We start from the raw sequence: 22,130 nt of genomic DNA, 5'->3' as shown, positions 1-22,130 counted from the left end.
TTTCTATAGGACACTACTACTCAAGAGTTACCCCCTTTCAGCTTCCAAGTTAGAGGCCAAACAACACCTCCTGAAATTCAGTCCACACTGGTATTATGCTCAGCAAGCAAGGCAACAATAGGAGTTTTGGTGGGTTTGTACCTTTACGAACGAGACAGTAGCTGTGTATTTCCAGAAGAACATCAGTACCAACATGCCAAGCCACAAAGCCAATCATTGTATAGGTGTCCCATGGATCTGGCAGGTCAAGTGCTGGCAGATCCATTCCCAAGAACATGGTTACCACTAGTCAGTAAAAACAAGATAAAAAAGCCAGTAAGAATGTTGTGCCAGTATACTTTAAAAATGCTCTCAAAGCTTTTGTAAATAGATTTCCCATGTATTACCTAAAACTGCTTGAGGAATGAGGTTAAAGGAGTTCATACAGCAGAAAGTTGTTGAGGGTTTTTTGCGGGGGGGGATAGGGGGTTGTTTGCGTGGCGTTGTTTGCGTGGGGTTGTTTTGTAGTGTGAGGGCCGAGACAGGAAGAAAAGGAAAAGGCCAAGATGGTTTTTTCAACCTGCTTATTGCCCTATCACATTCCAGCCACATAAACACTAGCATTTGTGACTACCAACAAGACCAGTCACCACAGTATTAGTGCTTAAGGTTCCTTTGGAAGCTTGCCTCTATTAATAGAATTAAACCCAGCTTCTGGGTCTATAAGTGAAATTCCTGTCTCCTATTAAATAACACTGAACTATGCTACTGTAAGAACACTATTCTCATATCTTCCAGGACAAAAAAAAAATTCTGAAGATAAGAAAAGGTCCTCATTACAGAGTTATTTCAGATCTATCAGTAATTCCTTTGGTTTTAAAGTTACTTTTTCTCTAAGTTGCATCCAATCGCCCCTTAAAACTCACACAAAACATGGCCAACAAGGAAAAGGACCTTCAGACATGCTTGGACTGGATGTCCATAGATGTTTTAGATGAACAACAGCCCAGACAAAGGACAAAGCTCCTTTAAATCAGTTAAATTAGAGTTACAATTATTACTTCTACTCACCAGCTAATATTCTAGCTGTTGTACCAGTACTCCAGTGAAACCAGTTAAACAATTGCCTCCTACAAAACAATAAAACACATTTTATTGATTACATAGTTGGGGGAAGGGGGCAGATGTCAAAGAATATTTTTGCTTACTTTCAAGTTGCAAAAACTTTCCATTGTAAAAAGAATTTTTAAAGTAACAGTCACATGTAATTCCTGTGGCTGTAACTTGATCAGTCAGTTGTACCTTGGCGCGTGACGAGATGGTCTGAAACCCGCCATAAGTGGTTGAAAGATTGCCAAGGCCATCACAGCACAGCCAAGATAAGGATGAAAACCTGCTTGCTAAACAGAGGACATTTTTCTTAAATACAAATATATAAACAGGGAGAAAAGATACCAAAAAGTTGCAAATTTTATTTATCATTATATTAGTAAGTTACAGTGGAGCAGCACCAGCAGAGGCAACAGGACACAATAAGCTGCCCTGCAGCCAGATGGAGATTGTTTGCCTTGGTAGGTATGTCTGCTCAAGGTTTGTCCCACCTTTTTGCTGTATTGAGAAATTCTACCAGCTGAAGAGCAGACTAATATTACTACAGAAGCCATAGTCCAAGCTCTCCAGCGTCAATCCTGTGTCTTCAGGATAGGCCTACTTTATAACTCATCCCAGCACTGGTCTTCTCTCTCACCTGAAAACATTTTATTTGATTTCCCTAGTTCACACCTGTAACTGTATTCTCCCACCTTGAATTCAGATACTCTCTAGACTTTCCAACTTTTTATGTCACCTTGCATTAGAGTACAGGTGACAGCAACAGGTATACAATCTCTGTCTAGTTACTGCTCCAAACTAAGCTTATCACTGGATGCAGTCATGTCTGATTTCACAAAAACACTTATTCCAGCAGGTTTACCATGCTAATGTCAGCCATCACAGCCTTACTGTCCCCTTCATATTCTCTAAAGAAACAGCAAGACCAAAATAGTACATAAAGAAACTGTGAGTAAGGAATTTATTTGGGGGAAAGAGGAAGGAAGGAAAACACTGAAGTTTTTCAGCTGTAGTTTAAAAGACACAACATTCCTCTTCTGTGTTGGTAGGATTTGAAATCAGCCTTGTTAAGAACAGCTTTCACAGAAATTTGCTTAGAAATAGTTGTAACATGTTAGTTGTCCATGGACCTCCTCACTCATTTAGTCCCACCTTTACCTTTGAGTTAACAAAGAAGACAAAAAGTACACACTTACTTGGCTCCAACCTCCTCGGTATACAAAAGGCAACACAAAAGAAATGCTTGTAAGCATGACTGTGGTCAGCATAAGCATACGATGCACCTAGAAAAGGTAAGTTTGCTTTTAGAAACTCTACAGCTTTCTTAATACATCATTAAAAGACATTAAATAGACCTCCAGTTAAAAGATACACTTAGTGCCCACTTTAGACTTTACTTTTACTAGTAAAGTAGATGAACTTCTGATTTTTAATTGTTCCAACTTTATAAGATTACATGGTAAGATGTAAATCATACCATGCTTAGTCTATTTCTTCAATCTAGTACGTTTATAGTTCTGCTTGCAATAATGCTAAAAAATACAGCTGGAGATATGTGGAGATTTTGCCCACCTGAAACCACAATTCCTTTCCAAATAGGAATGAATGAGACCAGACAGGTTTGAAGAATCGTGCAACAATAACACCAATACTAACTGTGGTAATCCAAGCAACAAACATCAGTGCTCCTGAAAATAGAAAAAATAAACACACAAGAAGTGCAACAAGGTAAATAATAGGTAACTTAAGTGCACATGAATACAACTTCGAAAACTATGTAACAGTTTAGTCCATATGCACATGGTCAGAATTTACCTATGATTAAAAACCTATCACCTGGTTCAGGCTACAGCTTTATAACCTTTATCTTCCTAGAGGACAGAAACACCCACGCAAAAGATAAACATACTTTGCCCACACAGCACAACAGAGCAGCTCTGCCTACTGCACATTTCATACATGCTAATACACTTTGTACATACTGGTGAGAGAAGCCATTCTATCACCAACTCCGACATCAGAGGATGAAAAATGACATTGCTACAATCTGTGTGACAAAGAAGGAGTGACAGTTCTGTCATGGACCTGCATTAAAGTCCAGTAGTGTGGGAGAAAAAATAACCGTTAACTTCAGTGTCTCCAGACTGCCAGTTGAGTGATTTCTCATTTCAAATAGAACTAAACCAAAAATGCAACTATAACACCTTGAAATACAAAGAGATAGAGGTAAACAAGTCATAATTATAAATTTAAGGGAAAAGGCAAGTACAGGTTCATTTTCCTGGGCAAAATGAATCTTACAACACTGTTCTCAAAATGAAAAATTAGTGGCTTCCCTCTGCCACCAGAGTAGCAGATCTTGCTAGCCAACAGAATACACAACGTGAATGCCAGACAGTCAAGAGGGAATACCTATTCTGCAATAACTCTGCAGTCTCAGCAAGTCTAGAACTGGGACACAAAACTAGAAACTGCAGCTTACCATGAGCCTTGATAAGTCGCGGGGACCGGGAACCTCCAATATCCTGAGGAAGACCTGTGACGTTGTACAGTCCATCGGTGACCAGGGGCTGACGACGATGTTTGTGTATTAGTCCGCCTGAGCAGAGACACAAATTGGTTTATTTCCTGCTTATGAAAGCCACTGCACTTTTAAGTGTGCCCATTCATGAATGCAAGCCCTGTTGTGACAGCTGAGCATAATCATACAAGCTAACACACATTGTGGAAAGAACCTAACATCATCTAAGCTATCCTGCACACTTGATGCACAAAACCCAGCTCATTCAGCTATGGGAAATACCATTCTCCACTACATGCACAAGACATGAAGAATAAGTCCCTTTAATGTTAGTCTCCATTTAAAACGAGATGTGGCCAGTTCTCAAGAAGGTATCAGTTCCTCTCATCAAGTGAGCACACATGTATGAGTAAATCTGCAGTAACTTCCACAAGCAAACCCATGATCCAGAGAAGCAGTAAAGGTGACTGAATTAAAGGCCTCAAACTTGGAAACCTTAGTTCAGACACCAATTCTCAGCTAAGCCACATCTTACAGAAGGGTTACTAACTCATTTAGAGCTGTTATAAGAAAAGCAACCATACATAAGTCAAGCTTACCTTCACTAGCTTCCCCATCTGCCAGAAAGATGTAGTAACTGGTATCCAGATTAAATCTCCCTTTATAAGCAGGGAGACGAATACGCCTTCTGAAAGAACATTGAAGAACACCATCTGCAAGCCTCCATGACACGTCTTCAAGGGCATTCTGTAAAACAGGAGATATTTAACACCCAGTGTTTTCAGATTGCCAGAGTAATTGGCTTAAAAGTAACCCTGCAAAAGACAAGAGTGTCACTGTTGTACAAAGAAAGAATGTGAATAATGCAGGGAAGGGGGATCCCTTCTAAATTGGCATACAAGAGGCATGTCAGTAAGTCAACATAGCAACGTACAGGTTGAACTTATTATCACTAATTTTTACAGCTCAAAAGATTAAACAATCTTTAGCCCAGGATATATCAGTTGCAACTGCAGTTCTAACAAAGGGACAGACTAATAATGGGCACAAAGTTTCTAAATAGAATAAGCTCCCACCATGTGACTATCTTTACATATTAAATTTAGACTTCCAAAGTTAACATTTACTAGGAAGTAAGAGCCCAACCAATCTCACCTTCGAGAATTATGGATCCACCTTAGTATTTACACCTGCTGTGCAAAACAAAAGCACAAAGCAGCAGCATACCTTGCTTCAAAGCTACATCTGTGAAAGCATCTGAGTTGTTTTCAAACATACCTCTAAATCCAAGAGAGGGTAACTTCGCTCCTTCAGATGGGCAGTGCTTACGTGAATGCGGTGATCCTCATTAACACACAGATATGCATCATCACCACCCTGCAGAGTTGAAAAGAAAAACATCTGTAGCTCAATAAAAAAACACCACTGGCAGTCTCCAAATGGTCTTTGATTTAATATAGGCAGCAAGACCTGAGCGGTTTCTGTAGTTAGCAGTTATCAAGCTGTTATTTCCCATCTTTCAAACACATCAGCATTATTACTGAGAAACCACATTAAGTCAAAGAGATGACACACAGAAACACATTATGATTCACACTCCCCTCCAGAGTAACAACCACATTATCAGAAGTTTCTTTAATTATTTAGAATTTTAATAAATTAACTAGACAAGACAGAGAAAGATGTTGAAGCTATTTAAAAATCCACTTCAGTTACACGATTTTTTCCTCCACAGCTGTAAAAAAAGTGTTGTTAAGAACCAAGCGTTCCTGCATTAGGGATATGAATATAAATAGCATTTCCTTTGTGCAACTATGAATTTGTCAACAGCATCATCCCTTCACTTTAACGTAAGTTAGAAAGAAGTATCTTTAAACATTTTTTAAGACTGTTTGTATAGGAGTAACATTCCAGGATCAAATGCAAATGGTTTTCAGAATAACAACTCAGCCTCTGATAGGTAAGATTTTTCGGATGGATAAATAAAGATTGATCTAACCAGGAATTTCAGTCAGACAGGCTGAATTCTACCATAAGAGAGATCCATAGGGAAATTCTACTGCAATTATTCACTCCTGAGCTAAAAGTGAATATCCACCTATAAGAAACAACTTGTGTTTTAGCACTATGGGAGAGTCACGCTTTGTGTGACATCTGACAGTATTTCCATTTTCCATATGCATTTCCATTCAAACTTTACTAACATCACAAGAGCAACTACAGAAAACAAAATAGAACACTCACCATCCACTGGTCATGGGATAATGCAAATGCTAAATATCCTTCACTTGGACCACTCATTTCAATAAAAACTGAACTCTCCTCTTGTTGGAAGGAGAGAAAAAAACAGGAAGCACTTCCAGGATCACAATTTGAAGGGTTCCTAATGCAGAACTTCATACTTCCACAACCTGATGCACTAAACTAGACAAGCAAACAAACAAATTGTGAGCAATGAGAGTTTCTATTCTCTTCCTCCCTTTCCACCCATGGTAGAAAAAAAGCATACAAGGAACAACAATGTCATCTATGTCTACACACCAATCTCTTAAACCATGTCTACAATTACCCTAGGACTACTAAGTAAAATGGTGATGAATTCCAAGCTATATTTGAGTTGAATTTTCACTTTAAAGACATTACAATAGAATAACTTTGAAAAGTCAGTAAGAACTTCAGAAAAACTTCCTTCGGTTTAATATTTGGAGAGGTAATACCAGCTGTAAGATGAGGAAGAAAAGAAGGGTACTCCAGCTTTGTGTTTACTTTTTAAAGTAGAAACTTCACTGATACACATTGAGAAAATACATTGATTACAAGTCACAGTTATCCTGGATCAAATAGCAACGTTTGGTCAATCCATTCAAAACTCAGTAACAGAAGTCAGTAACACAGATGAACTCTGAGAAGAAAGCTTCTGAGCCTGCGGTTGCTAAATACGAAGTTATTAGCCAAGACCAGAATAAGTCTTTTCCCACCTCTCATGACAAGTATGCATAATATCTTCTGGTCATTAATTTCTAAATGTTCTGTTAATCTTCTGACCTGTGTGCATGAGAACATTTAACCCTGAGAAGTTCAGGCAACTCAACTAAAACAGGAGGGCAGCTGCCATGTTCTCAGTCTTAGATATCAGTTACTCATCCATCATCTCTCCTTTCCTGTTAATAGGCTGTGTAGCAATGTCATCTCATTAAATTCCATCCATCACAAGCATTAAAGATAGCCTGATTTAGGTTTATCATTACTTACTGGCTTTGATATGTAGGAAACTGGGTATGAAGTTGACATAGCCTCTGATGTTGCATGCAAAGGTGGTGTTGGGGACAGCACATCAGTCTGAGAAACAATGGGACCTGGAATCTTTACCCAGAAAATCCTGTATTTCTTCACAACTGTGGCTCTTAAAAAACACAACACGTACAGAGTAATTACTGTATACATTTATAGTTGACCACTACTTTAAAAAGGAAAAAGAAAAAAAAGGAAAAAAATTCTATAGTTCACACAAACTATTTGTAAAACCCTCATTATTATGGAGACATCTACATTTTAGGGATTGAAGTAGGAAAATACTTTAAATCTCAGTAGAAAAAGAATTTTAAAACATAATACCACATGCTGCAGTGGATAAGAAACATTCATGTATGTGGCATAGATTAGAACTTCAGAGAAGAGTTGCACTGCTTTTATCCTGTAGTTCACAAAAAGCTAGTAGTGTAACAGGAGGGTATACATATCATTTGGTTAAATATAAGCAAAGAAAAAGATTCTTAACACTGTATACTACAGGTATGAGAAGTGAGAAGTTAACTAGAAAGAGTAAAGAAACCTCAGTCTCCAAATCCCCTTATATCCTCCCTGAAAGAAAAAAAAAAAAAAAAAAATAGAAAAGAAAAACCATCACCTTCAAGCTCTCCCTAAAAACAAGTGTCTACATTAATGTAGACTCTGCAGCAAGCAATGGGTGTTTACTTTTCAGTCCATTGGACCCAAGGACTTTTCAGTGCTGGACAGTATTTGACATAGACAATGGTACAGGCTTACCTTGTCTGCATTTTAATAAATTAGAATTAATACTAGGTTTACTTACAGAAACTGTACATGTTTTGGAGCATCTCCAGGAGCAATCCAATAAACTTTTATTTCTTTCTTTTTTGATTTACTTGTGTGACTGACAGCTGAATTCTGGAAACACACACATATCAAGTGTTACACAGTGGATATGCATTTTGTTAGTAAACACCGTCAGCAGAGGCTGCAACTAAATCCTGAAGAGACACTGCACAACCCCAGTGCAACTGCCTTTTCCCCAGCCAGTCATGATCAGCTCAGGTGAAGTGTAGCACTGCAACTTCCGCATACTAACAAACTCCAAGGCTAAAAGGAACAACTTTCAATCTGGAAGACTCCAGCAATGAGACAGAGGTCCCTGCAGCATTTATGCAGAAATAGTGAGGTTTTCTTAGTAAGATAATGCTCCACTTTTTGACAATAAGAGGATGAAGAGACAGTGCAATGACTCCTCCTTTTAATATTAGGAATACACCATGTTCATTGGGTACAAGTAAAAGTTATGTTACAAATGCTGCATTTTCCTGCAGCAGTCAACAGCCTTCTGTCACCAGGACAGTTTAAACAGCTCATAAGAATAGTCCAGAGCTGCAGTTGAGTCACACCTCTGGACTCTGAGCTGGACCAATTTCCCAAGAGACTCAATGAACTTGAACAGGATTACATAGATTAGCTCTGTCCTATTATAGACATAGCCTGTACAAGCCCCTCAGTGGCTATGCCCCATTTTAAGGGGCTGGGCTCTCTCTACCTTGGTCCGACCACATGTCAGCAGCTGAGAACGTCTCCGATCAGCTAACAAAAAAGAACCAACTGCAGGGCTATCCAGGTGTTCTGCATCCCGAGCTTGTATGAAAAAGCCTTCAAAATCTGGTCCAGACAGATGAACTGAAGCAAGAAGAAAAATAAAAGGAAGTTTAACTCTATTCCAGAAGAAGGGAATATTTCAACAATGACTACCAGATGCTCATTTTACAAGTACTGAATGATGCTTAATGGATTACCTATACAAGATTCAATTGCTTAGATAAATCCAGTTTAGAAAACTGAGCAAAGACATACTATAATACAAAGAAATACTTTCAGATATAACTGATACAATACCTTCTATGCTGTCCCCTGGTTTAAATTCAGTCCCATTCACTGTAATGGTGTGCTCAGGTGACAGTTGAGGAGAGCTACCATGACAGGGTACCATGCTAGTGCAGGCTTCTCTTACTTTTCCATTTGGATAGCCACCCACAGATGCAGAGAGGCAAACATACATCCAAACAGCAACAGCAAAACCAGGCAGCTCCATCTGTATAAAATAAGATTTAAAGGCAATTAGATACAATAAATACTTACATTACAGGTCACCATTCATCTTTAGAAATCAGTTGAATGCCTAAAAACAAAACCATGTTTAAAAAAAGTATTCACGAGAAGACACCATTCCCAGCTGCTGAATAACTTCTGCTTCTGATAACTGCCAGACATTGCAAGAATGTTCAGAAACCATATTTCAGGCCATCTACAGGTTGTTGATGGATCTCTCTATACACTGGGCGGATTATTTCCCCTCCATGCATTTTGACAGCATTTTTAAAATGTCTTTTGCCTATCCCTCTCATGTTCTCTCTCCAAAAAAAAAAATAAATTCAAGTTCCTTAAACATCTGCACAGGACAGATGAATCTTAAAACATGCTTCACAGATATATAAAGATTGACAGCATTGAGGAACTACACAGCTACTATCTAGCCCACTTATTAATCACAGCTTCAAATTTTGCAGCATTATAGACTGCCTTTTGTTTCCACAACCTGTGTCTATTTCTTCACATATGACAAATAATTCCCCAGTAACAAGTTCTTCTTTCTGCAGGGAAACTGAAGTTGCCAAACGTCAGAAAAAAATTTTGTACATGCAAGAGTGAGAATTTGGTATGAAGATTTAGACAAAGAAATATGTATGTTTGTTGAAGCCAAGACGTCTCCTTTGAACTCTTCCTTTTGGATATTGGACCTCTAGACCATTAGTCAAACAATGGGTTGCTTGTCACACTCTTGTCAAGGGAGCAGTATGCATGAAAGACATGGGGTAGTAGGATGACAGAGCCTCAAACAGTTGTATGAGCCCCTAATCTCAGCTTTCATCATACAATGTTTTGCCCTGCCACAATACTGTTTTCATAAAAGCTGTGGCAATTGTTTTGCTACTCAGTAGCATGCAGAGCTTACAGCTCTATTGTGGTTTACAGAACACCTTAGCCAACAAAAGAAAGTGCTTCCATGTCCAAAAGGCCAGGAGAACAGAGATAAACTTCCTTTCAATCCTTAGGCACAAGAAGAAAATTATCAGCTCTGGTGGAACATAGACCAAGCAAGTAGGTCTGCCTTCTGGAAGGGCCATGCCCATTTTGCAGCAACTGATAAGAAGTATCAGGTTATGAAGTTCCCTGACAGCACGGATGGACATGAAGATAAGAAAAACACAGAGCAATTTCAGACTGAACTCTTGATACTTAAAAAGCAGTCAAATGAGACAAGGCACATCATTTGCCTTACACAATAGGAGCCATCAACTTGAACTCTTCCAAAGTTCTATACATTCAGTGCTAAAAATCCACTATTTCCAAGGCAATACTACATTTGTACTTCAATGTAAGGGCTCCTCAGAAACTTTACAACAATAAATAGAAGAAAATCAGAGGCAAGAGTGTGTTGAACAGTTAGGTTTCAAGAACTAGAAAATAAAAAACCAAACGCTCAACTCCTCCCAAATATTCAAGATAACATTATGATCATATCTTTAACTGCTAGTTGAAGTATTTCCTTCTAGTTTCAATACTTCTCCAAACTTTTAAAAGTTTACATCAAAATGATTTTATTCATAAGCTAAAGAAGCCTATAGAAAGCTAAAAGTTAAGGCTCAGTACAATTATATGTACCAGAGAAATTCTCAAAACAAGAAGAGATAAGGCTGCATATCACAGAGACAAGGAAAAGACTAGGGTAGTATTCTGCTTTAAGTAGAAGAGGATGTGGTAGGGATGTAAAATGAAACAAGAAATATTCTTTGTCAGATTCAACTGACTCAAAAGCTGGCAGAAGAAAAAGATTAAGCAGAGATTAATAAAATTAAAAAAAAAAGAAATCTGAAAAATATTTGGATAAACAGAGTGTAGTAAGTTACTTCTTCTGGTGTTGAAAATAATCCCTACAGTCCCTGCAGGTATCAACAGCTAAGAAAGCCCTGATAGCCTAATAGCTCATGAGCACAATGCTCACACTCCAACTCAGGACCTCTTCACAGAAATTATCTTCTTTCAGCTGTTTAACTTCATTAGCTGCATAGTGTGAACTCTAAAACTAACTTCAGAGAGGAAGAAGAGATGAGATAACAGGCAAGGCAAACATACTGTCAGTTCAAAGGTACAAAAACTACCATAGACAGAAATTTTCTCCTGAGCACCATCAGATGACGGCAAGCAGAAGAGGAAAGAGCCACCTGAAGGGGAATAAGCTATATTAATATAAGGGGTTTATGACACTTTCCTTTAGAAATATACAGGGAAAGCAGTCTTGCTGTTGAAGAGTCACCCTCCCTCTGAATTCATAAAAAGAGCTTGGGTTGACCTCTTCTGCTTCATTAAAGGAGGTCACATCACATCAGCTGGATTGAGAAAGGACAGAAAAAAAGTAGTGTTCACATTCATAGTAATCCATTACATTTAAAATACAGACACACACACACCTCCCATGCACACAAAATGTACAGCCTCAGCATCTTGTTCTTTCTAGAAAAGAGAATTTCAAGGGCTTATGTGTTTCAAAATTATTTTTATAACCATTTGAGTGTAGGTACTTACCTTACAGGCCGTCCTCCTGTTACAGCGACAAAGTCTGAGTAAAACTGCCATTGGCTCTCTACTTGTAGTAAAACAACTTCTATTACTTTGTAATCCCTTTTATTTGGTTTGCATCTAACTGTATTAACCTTTACTGTATCCAGGAAGCTTGTCTGAAAAAAGGAACAACACACGCAAAAAATAGTAAGGTTTATAAGAGCATCTTTACTTCAGGCAGGTATTTTACACAGCTTACCTACACTTCAGCTGAAATGCATGAAGCTATCATGAAACACTGACCCTGCAGCTTCTTTGGCATTATCAGACATTTACTTCCCCAGACCTCAAAGAGTTTCATACTAAGTAAGTACTTAATTATCTTCTGGTGCAATTAAGGGCAGGGGGAATCTACAACCAACTTTTGATACCTTTTTCCTCCACATCTTAGTTGACACAAATTTGCAGCATGATTTTAAAGCTCATTATGCATTTACTTCCTGTCAAAGAGACACTTTATTTTAAAAGAAGAAGAAATAATCTTAAAAATATGGTAACTTTTGTCTTTTTTCTATGTATCTAACCAAGAATGAACAGGATTTTGCCGTTCAGTTGTTTACTTTAATTATTTTACTTGGGCAGCTGCTCTGCATTTAATCTTTAAGGCCCTAACCTTGCAAATTTTTCTCTATATGAAGAACCCAAAGTTGGAGACTGACCTAAGAAGACACAGTTTGTTATCCCAACAAGTAAATTCAACTACAGCATGAGCACATTTACTGTCACCGTTATCATAGGCCATCTCCTATGCATGTCAATGAAGAAACTAATATCTTCATAACAAGCAAAAAAGATGCCAGAGAAACTTGGTTGGCATGGCTTCTACATAAAATAAGCCATAGCTTACCTTTATTCATTAAGGCACGCGGGTTTAGGAGTTTTCTCTAAAGAAATTCAGAAATCTTGCATGAGAGGCAGCAGCTACAAGGTGCTTTAAAAACGCCACCAGACCTTCCTTTGCTTCGTAACTGCAGTATATGGTCTATTAAGCAAATACAGTTCCCAAAAAGCTTGCAATATCCACACTCTGAGCACTCACTGGCGTGAAATTAACCAAAGCACTCTGGAGCTACAGCAGCTCCTCAGCCCCGCACGCCCTCGCTCCAGGGAGCCCCACTCTCCTCTCCGCCACCGCTGCAGCGAAAAAGGGCAGCGAGGGAAGGTGCGGCTGTACCAGCCAGCCCCTTTCTCTGCTCGAGCCTCCCCCGTGGCCGCGGCGCTTTTCTGGCTGCGGGGACGGCCCGCACACGGTGCCCGAGGGGCGCGGGAGGGCCCGGGGCGGGGCGGGGCGGGGCGCGGAGCCGCGCCCGGGGAGCCGCGAACCAGAGCGCGGCAAACGCTCCGTGCGCCCGCCCGGGGTGCTGCCCGCAGGGAACCCCCGGAACCGGGCCCTGGAAGGGGTTAGGGCGCGAAATTGCTTTGCAGTCTCCCAGCACTGGACGTCTGGATGGCCGTCCTGGTTTAACAACGAGAGTTTTACTGAGAGGTTGTCCTTGTCGAAGCTTGTAGAGCTCAGTGGCGGTGCTATTCGTGCGCCGAAAGGTGGTCACATATACCGGCTTGCAAAATCAGGCCTTTCTTATCGAGAAAGCAAATAAGTACTGGCTGTAACTGGGGCTTTGCTGGCAGAAACTGCAATTGCTTACACAGCCTTCTCTGACTTCTGTATTGTTTAAATCCAAGTTCTCAATTGCTCACAAAGAGGCACAAAAAGACAATTACTTAAAAATCCAAGGGGCATTTTGCCCTCCACAGCATAGAATTATTGCATTTGTGTTAAAAAACACCTTGACTGGAGAGCTGTAGTAATTCAGTTGCTTACTAGCAGTTCTGAGCAGTTCTAGAGATCTTAGTACTATTAATTTGGTAATATTTTCTTAAAAGAACTATCTACTAAAATATAGCAGACTAGGAAATGCTCTGTTACTGTTCACTGTTTCCTCAGTTTCTATAAAAGCAGCATTGATCTTAGAGGTACCCTGTAATAACATATTAAAAAATACCTTTAACATGAAAAACAATAAGGGATTATTTTGCCTAATCAGAAAAATTATTTGACTATTACACTTGTATTATCTTGCTCATGGGAGTCACTGGGAAGCTGAGATCTCACTCAGTGTATGAAGAAACATAATGCATAAGCAATAGCTTGAAGTTAAATATAGCTATTTCCCCCTAGCCAGGGGGAAAAAAAATAATTCTGTTTACAACTACATTCATAAAGTTCCCATATATGAAAGAGTTCGATAAAATTGCAGGCCTAAGTACATACATGCTTTATTATGTGCTTGTGCATTTCTAACTAATACAGATACATTATTAAGAAGACAAATAATAACATAAATACATTCACAGTAAGAAAACTGGTGACCAGAGGGACCAATATTGTTGACAATATTTAGGTTCATAACTTTCACAGAGTATATTGGAAATCATATACAAATATTTTAAGATATTATTTTAGGGTCTTGGCTCGCTGACAGAATGAGGTCTGTATGTCTGAAACATAATAAATACAAGTATATATGGAAGTAATTTCCTCCTTGAGACCAACAAAGAGGGAGAAAAATGCAAGTTACAATTCTGTTGGAAATGGTAATCAGAGTTTAAGAAGAAAAAATCATTTATCTGTGAAAAGCAAAGGGCTAAGGGAGGGAATACCGTTTTGCTTATCATTGTATAGCTTCTCTTATTTCAAAAGATGTTAGCTATTGCTAAAGAGCTTTAAAGCAAGAAAACCAGGAAAACACCAAGAGAACCAGCCGAAAACATCCCAACTCTGTAACTACTTACTACAAATACCCATACTACTTCTGCACGGGCAATCCTCAATCTGTCTGGAAGGGCTCTTTTCAAACATTCCAGTCTCCTTAAAAAAATAATAAAATCAATAGTTCTGCAGCCTTAATGATAATGTTTCTATGAAAAGGTACTGCATGCTAATTTGCTAAGTGTCACATCCAGTATAAAGTAAATAGAATGCATTAGGTTATATGAACTAAAAAAAGTCCACAGCTGCATCTTCCTTGTGTACTGCAACTGTTGTTAGTGCATTCATAATAACTCTGTATTTATTACAAAGCAGATGTTCTAGCTTAATCAAATGAGATAGAGACATAGAGGGCTGGGGGGTGGGTTTGAATATTCCTGTAAGCCTGAAGAGAGATGAAACTGTGTAACCTACTATTGACTTGTGTCAGAGGATGAGGATGTCAAGTGCCAAATGAATGACACAACATCTAACATGAAAAGAAGCTGATGACTCTGTTTGCATAGTTTATTATAGGGACTTAAGGAAGTTAGTGAAAGCTTATTATTTTGAAAGCAACAGGAATTTTGTAGAGGAGACTTCATTCCAAGTATATAAAGGGAAATTTCTCTTGCTTAAGAACCGAGAAAACTATTTAGTAAATACATATAATTTTGGAAATTAACTACTGTGCAGTCCAAGGTTTATACTGATAGCTATTCTATTTTTTAAGCCCAAAGCTATATGGAAAACAATAAGCCATTGAAGCTAGATCTGAAGAGAACTCATGTTACTATGTGATTGCTTCTAATCAACTTTCCTCTTAGGTATTAAGCTAAGTATTCAGCAAAATGGTGGCTTTTTAGAAGGTCAGACCTTGCTCAAGTTTCATACATATGTGCATTGGGCTCTATGCTACTGACAAGGTTATCACAATAAAACGTCGCTTGAGTTCCAGTTGAGTGAAGTGCAAAAAGGCTGCATCCCTACCAGATTGTTTTGATGATGGATAATTTGGATCACAGACTTTTTGCTACTAGTGTTACCTATTTTGAAATACTGATGTGCTTGAAAAAGTGTATTTGGATTTGGCTAAATGCATGCTGGATACTAGGCTTTCTCTGAAGATAACAGTCCTGGCACCAATATTTACTCACCTGTCTCTTGCCTAAACTACACAGAAGAGACTATGCATTTCAAGATTTTTCAAGCCTTCTGCATTTTTCAAAATTTTCAGCATTACTGTCTTAGTTAAAGATGCATTAGGGAATTAATAACAATATTGTTATCTCAGATATGAAGAATTCTTCCTACCAAACCAATTTGTATATGGGGGGGGCGGTCCTCCCAAAGAGAGGGGAATGTTGAGTCATTGAAAAAATCCTGACCATCTAAAAGGAAATAAATGATGATAAAGTCACAATGTAGGATGAGGTATTTTTCTCCAAAATTAATAATTTCTTTTCCCTTAAGCTCTGGCACTGTTTCATACTTACCTGTTTTACCAACTTACTGTTAATTTACAAACTAGATTGAACTATTCCCCTTGTGTTCAGAAATTTCCTTCTACTGTATGCATTTTTTTTTTGTTCTTGTTTCTCTTTACTAATCACATTAATTTTTGGTTTGTTTTTTTTTTTAATGTCACACATAAAATTCAGACTTGGAATCGTATTTATACGAAAATACTTGTTTACCTAGAGGTAAAGCGCATTTTACAGTTTTCAGTCAATGACTGTAAGAAGCCACCTGGTGGCAGTAACCAATCAGTCAAATAAGGTTTGCCAGTCGACTGGACAGAAACCTGCTTTGGCTTTTTTATCTCTACTGTGACACCACAGCTGAACTACCCGCACCATAGCTTTCTACCAAAATACGTATCCACTTTGACTTAAATAGATTTTTTTTTAAATTACTTCCTTGCTTCTCTGAAAGGAAATCATTAAGATTGGTTCCCTGATATCAGTTTGAGACAGGTCTGTATAGGTGTTATGATAAAATGACACACAACCTGTCACTTTTCTGAGAGTCTCCACTTACGCAGTGCACAACACAAATAAATTGATTAAGGACTTCAGTAAAATCATTTCACCCAGTTCGAGTGATGTGGGTCAGTGCTTTATCTGATGCACACTATCAAGTTTTATCTGATAGAAGTACTGCATTATTAACTTTATTGAGTTTTCTATATTTTCTGACCATTGCTGTGATGCTTTTTCAAATTATTAATTTTATTTTATCAGCAAGATGTGGTAAGTTTCTATTGTTCTGCTTTACAGGGAGCAAAGAGCTTGCTGGCAAAGGCATTGACCTGTAAGTGCTTCGGTTTAAGGCACTTTAGACCTGATTACAGAATTCGTAATGTGAAGCTAGGATTAACTGAATCTTGCACAATGCTCTCTCACACACTTATCAGTTTCTTTGCCAGCCAATCTCAATTCCACCTTTGCTCCCCAGCTTTTTTCCTCTTCCCTTTCACTTGGATTAGGAACTAATTTTCCTACCCTTTTTCATCTCATCTCAGAAATCCTTTCACAGACAACCCATTTCCATTTCTCCACCTTTTCTCAGCAGCTCCTAATTTAACTCCTTCATGGCTTCCAAATGCATTCTTTGTGCAGACCCAGTATGTCTGTGGGTTTTGCAGCTGCTCTGAGCTCAAGCACAAGCAGTTCTGCTGGAGGGATGACGGATGCACAGCACTGTTAGTTGTAGCAACACTCTAGTTACTACATGCCCAGTGCCCCTGCGGGGAAGCCATGTGGTGAAGTTTGAGTATGCTCCATGGGAAGGGCTGCAGGGATTTTAGCTCTTACTTTAGCAAGTCTCACCTAAATGTTTGCAGAGACTTTCAGAAGCTAATGAACTGGTAGACCATAACACAGCTGGTAAAAGACATATCCAGCTTCGTGAGCTGTGAGAAGAATAAGGGAAAGAAGATACTTTCATACCAGTTTTCAAGTCCTGTAAGCAGCAATCCTCAATCGATGAGCAGAGGGGAATATCAAGCAAAGTGTAAAGGGACCCCGTCCAGACATACTATGGAAAGCTGCCTCCTGCAGAGTCAGGTTAGTACCTAGTCACTGTGGAAGCCAGTACCTCCAAGGAAGTTCCAAATTTTCTCAGAAGCAAAATATCAAAGCTGTGCTATTGTACGAGACACTAATTCCTCCAGCTGAAATGGAGAGCCAGTTCTTTGTGCAGGGATAGGACACTCAAAAAAACTGGACAGCAGCAGCAGTTTGTCCCAAAATACAGCAGTAATTCCTAGGTCCTGGGCGTTCACATAGGAACCACTGCCCAGTTATGGGCAAAGTACTTCTCATCAGTAATCCTAAACTTAAATTCCTGGATAACCAAAAGACCTGATGATATTAATAAGACAAACACTAAGGACTTTTATCTTCTGGTAGCAGCATTTGGAGATGGTTCAACTGTAAATGTTGAAGAAGGTGCTCTGATTGCTGTACAGCAAAAGATTTGCCAGTCTGAACTCCAGCTTCATAGCTGCAAACCCTAGTGCAAACCACTCTTGTGTCATCTTCCCTGTTCTTGCTGCTCATGTTTAATACCTTTTAAAACAAATGCTTGCTGTCGTTATACATTTGGTGAAATATTCTCCTTCTGCAACATATTACACCGTGTTAGCCTGTTTAAATTACCCTGGCTTGAATTCTGCCTGCACTGAAAGATTACAGAGAGGGCTACAGTCCCCAATATTAGCTTCCAGATAACTTCAGGTAATTACTTCTTTGCCTAAAAATCAGATTTCTAGAACAGAAAAGCACTATCTATTGTTTACTATTTGAACTTAAAGAGCTATCTAGATAAGATTTAAGGATTATTATTTTAATGGACCAGGAAAATATTCATGGTATTCTCAGCATAGTTTGATATATCAGGAAGGAACATCATAAAGGAGACGGAGTGTGCAAGAGACACTCTGAATATTTATTTTTGAGGAGGAAATATAAAACTGAAAGAGTAGATCTGTTTGATAAGACATTGTTACAGTTCCTTTAGGAATAGATCCTCTGAATCTTAAATCTCAGCATATCTCACTACTGTTAAATGGAACAATTCACAGGAAGATAAAAGTGCTGGTAGTGGTTCAGCACACTGGTATGATACGTTCTCCTTCTACAACAAAAATTGGCCCAGTAGATGTGAATTAATTTTACACTTAACTAAGTTAAATGATACAAGAATATAATTCAGATACTTAGTTTTGTTTGCTAAGTCACCACGTTTGCAGATTATTAGTATCAAATTAATGTGATGCTGTTAGCTAAAGCACAGTCAAATGTATCTTAAGCACTTACATGGAAAGCTACCTTTAACAACATTTTATATGCACCTCTTTAAAGATATTTGCATTGAATTTTACAATTTTCTATTAAAAATTAAACTCTATTGAAAATTAACTTTCTATGGATGTTAGAGCATTGATTGTTTGAGGCCACACAGTAAAAGAATGGCCAAACTGGAATTAAAAACAAACCAAAAATGTTTCTGCAATCCAAAAGTTCATGATGATACCAGGTTAATCTTTGAAAGGTCAAACCAACACTGCCTTGCAGGAAAGGCCAGTAAGGACAAATTAAATAGGTTACTGGTCCTAGCCTCTCCATCTCATATGATTTCTGACTTAAATAGACATTTTTATTCCAGCCTATCATTTATTCACTGCCTATCAGGCTATTGCTGTTTAGACATTTAGAAGGGATTTTTGAAGAAAAAAAAAGTTATAGGTGATTAGGTCAATGTTCTCACTAATGTTTTCACTCAATACTGGATTCTAATGTCCAAGAACATATACAAATTTCTGCTGAGCACACAACTGTCTAAGAATAGCACTTGTTTTCAGTCACTGCATAGCAAAGATCTAACTCAGAAAAGACCGCAGTTTAATCAAACTGCAGAGATACAGTTTTAAAGAAAAGGAGCTTTCTTTCAAGTTTGCATTTCTGGTTGAGAAGTCCCCATTAGAAAACAAAAGCTAGACAGAAGACTCAGTATCTCTTAAGCTTCCTATTGTTTGAACAGTAACACGGTGTTAATTCGTGAATTTACAGGGCATGAGTGTGGAGCATTGAGAAAAAATGTGCTCACTTTAAATTTTATAAAGTCTCATATTTCCTGTACACAGGCCAAAGGAATCTGCTTTTCATTTTAGTTAGATGTGCAGTTAAGCTCTCTCTGTGCTAGTTGGCTTTTACTGTTGTTATTGGGAACTATTTTTCTGTTATTAAAAATAAAAAATGAGTACCACCATGTAAGTACTCTAAGTTCCCACACTTTATAGGCATAACCTTTAAAACAGGCATAAGCAATATGACATTAGTGAGATGTGACAGTGAAAAGCTCCCCAAAGTGTATTGACACCACTACTAGGATAAGTGTTCTCTAACACTGTGTTGCAAAACAGGAGGCAAGAAAGGAGGACCACTTAGGAAGGTGTATGTAAAAGGACTGAAGAATTCTGGTCTGAGTACATTTGAAAATGCTGCAAAATTATTTCCTGATAATTAACATTGATATGCTATGTACTCTTATTTTGAAATAACTATTGATCATTTCCTGCTGTGGTATATCATAATCACTCACAGAGAAACTGCAAACTGAAGATAAAATGGCACTGTGAAAACCACCCCTTAGATGCCAGAGTAGCAAATGCACACTTGGTGTTGGCTGTGTCCTAGACAAAAGTACAATGCTCAAAGGTAGCACTTGTGCATTCATGTTTTGCTGGTGTGGTTTCCATGTGGAGAAAAACTGCTCAATTTACATGTGCCAAATGAAGAGACCCAAAGTCTGTAAGGGATGGGCCAGCATAAGAGATTATGCCAATGGAGAAAGGATTAGAGAAGTCTGCTCTCTTTCCTGATTACACTTCATCAAGAGACCTGCAACATTCATTATCTTTGAAACAGTATTTTTTATATGGAATTGAAGGCCAATGATATGATATTGTTTCAATTATTAAGTGATTTCACAGTAGCTAGGAAACTTTTTTGCTGTGTTGTAAATCAAGTCCTTCATTTACACTCTTCACATCTGGTTTAGCTACAGAAACAAATGGTCAAAATAACTGCCTCGGGATTGGTTTCCTAGTGATTTTTGTCCAAGACACTAAAAAAAATCATTTTTCATAAACCTGGGTACATTTCAAAATCTGTCTCAATGCCTAGTATACAAGAGATGTGCCAGTGCAAACCTAGTAATTAGGGTAGGGTGAGTTTCCGTATGGAATAAGGAAATCAAAAGAGCCACGTTTTAAAACTTAGTAGCAGGAGAGAAATAGCCTTCAATAATACTCTTTTGGCTCTTCTCTTGGTTTTCCCAAGGTATTCAACATGCACTTCAGGAAAACTATTTATGCAAAAGACTTGGTTACATAGGCATTATTTTCTCTCCCTCTCTCAGAGCTGTTCTCTGTGTAAGCAGCTCATGAGACTTCTAAATGCCAGCCCATTTGCTGTATGTGACAGGACAACAGCAGGCCTGGAGGAAAGGACGCTTGTGCAAGGCTCTGTGGCAGATCAACTGCAGTCACTTCAAGCTATCGAAGCTTGCTGAGGACCCTAGAAAAGAAGATGGTCCAGATCTCTTTTAAAAGTTACCTCCATTGGTTTTGTTCCTATGACTTCCATAACTGTTGAAGTTTCTTGTATTTCCCATTCCTGTGTTGTATCATCCTCTTTTCGGGGACACATCCAATTCAGAGGAAACAGCCAGCATACCAAGAGAGCCAGGATTCTGCTAGGTGCAAGTCTGTCCTGTACACAAACACAGCCCAGCAAGCTGAGTGAAGAATAAGGAGGCTAAAAAAGACAAGGACAATGGGAGAATTCTACTGGGCACTCAGGAAATATCCATGTGAAATAACTCAGATTGTAAGTATCACATCTGAATCATATCTGAATGAGCCTCAATGAGGTGAATCTTAAGGGAACTGCACTCACGGGGCGGCTTCCTTTTTCCTCCTTTCTGTCTAGGGACCCTAATATTGTCAAGGACATACAAGTTGACATATTCACACCAACATGAAAACCTTTCGCAACAATACCAAAAAGCATTAACTGTAATGAGGAACAAACAGATTTCTGGAAATTTTCAGAGGGAGGAGCAGGTGAAAGAGAAAATAAAGGAAAAATAGCTACAAAATTATAAAAAACCTTCAGTTTGAAAAGGGTAGAAGTGTTTCCATGAATATCAAAAGCCTTTGGACTTTCCCTAAATGCACCGTAATTAGATGAACACCCTGCAGCAAAACACGTTTATAAGGGTATGCCTGGGATGGCTGCAAGTAAATGGTTAAGCCTAGATTGTTTTGCAGATTCCTTCCAATTCCACAAAATATACCACATTTGAGAAGAAGAAAGGAAAAACAAACTCAGTGACTGTAAATTGACAAGCACTTTTTTTTAACGTATTTCTAGGCAATAAAAATAGACTGACCTTCCAAAGCTGCAAGGCTGACCTTTACACTGGGGTGCAGTTAATGACTTCGGTGGTGAGAGGGCTGGAGCAACTGTCCCAGGTGTTCTGCAATACAAAGCAATGGTAAGGGCTGTCTGGTGTCAGCAGTTCGGATAACAGTACGCTGCAAAACAAGAGGAGTGTGGGGGGTTGTTCTGGTGTTTGGGATTTTTTAAAAAACCACGCTACCTCTTGGTCAAAGACAGATCCACGGAGTTTGTCCACACACTATATATAGCACTTAAACCCTGGCTGACATCATGTTTTTTCAGCAGCGCAGCCTATCAGGATGGAGCCGGCTGCCCGGCGCCGGGAGCTGGCCCTGAG

The 22,130-nt window shown here is 38.7% G+C and overlaps 1 protein-coding gene across 6 annotated transcripts in view; it reads right to left on the bottom strand.

The window, feature by feature from the left end:
- Positions 1-22,130, bottom strand: part of FRRS1 (ferric chelate reductase 1) — a 27,911-nt gene extending 5,781 nt beyond the window's left edge. Inside the window, exons 1-17 of one of the 6 annotated variants that reach the window (XM_048313077.1) lie at positions 21,993-22,130; positions 21,783-21,927; positions 20,945-21,145; positions 11,537-11,688; positions 8,789-8,984; positions 8,436-8,572; positions 7,704-7,798; positions 6,863-7,013; positions 5,855-6,034; positions 4,889-4,987; positions 4,210-4,357; positions 3,572-3,688; positions 2,662-2,777; positions 2,286-2,372; positions 1,282-1,379; positions 1,051-1,109; positions 142-285 (exon numbers count right to left, since the gene is read on the bottom strand). In XM_048313077.1, the coding sequence (XP_048169034.1) occupies positions 142-285; positions 1,051-1,109; positions 1,282-1,379; positions 2,286-2,372; positions 2,662-2,777; positions 3,572-3,688; positions 4,210-4,357; positions 4,889-4,987; positions 5,855-6,034; positions 6,863-7,013; positions 7,704-7,798; positions 8,436-8,572; positions 8,789-8,984; positions 11,537-11,587 (1,678 nt within the window). In that variant the 5' untranslated portion in view covers positions 11,588-11,688; positions 20,945-21,145; positions 21,783-21,927; positions 21,993-22,130. Of the gene's footprint in view, positions 1-141; positions 286-1,050; positions 1,110-1,281; positions 1,380-2,285; positions 2,373-2,661; positions 2,778-3,571; positions 3,689-4,209; positions 4,358-4,888; positions 4,988-5,854; positions 6,035-6,862; positions 7,014-7,703; positions 7,799-8,435; positions 8,573-8,788; positions 8,985-11,536; positions 11,689-12,419; positions 12,812-20,944; positions 21,146-21,782; positions 21,928-21,992 lie in introns of those variants that run through there. The other 5 variants (XM_048313072.1, XM_048313075.1, XM_048313073.1 and 2 more) reach the window with 5 other exon arrangements.

The sequence above is a fragment of the Corvus hawaiiensis genome, chromosome 9 (genome assembly GCF_020740725.1).
Source record: "Corvus hawaiiensis isolate bCorHaw1 chromosome 9, bCorHaw1.pri.cur, whole genome shotgun sequence".
NCBI lineage: Eukaryota > Metazoa > Chordata > Aves > Passeriformes > Corvidae > Corvus > Corvus hawaiiensis.
This window is presented reverse-complemented; position numbering and strand designations above follow the sequence as displayed.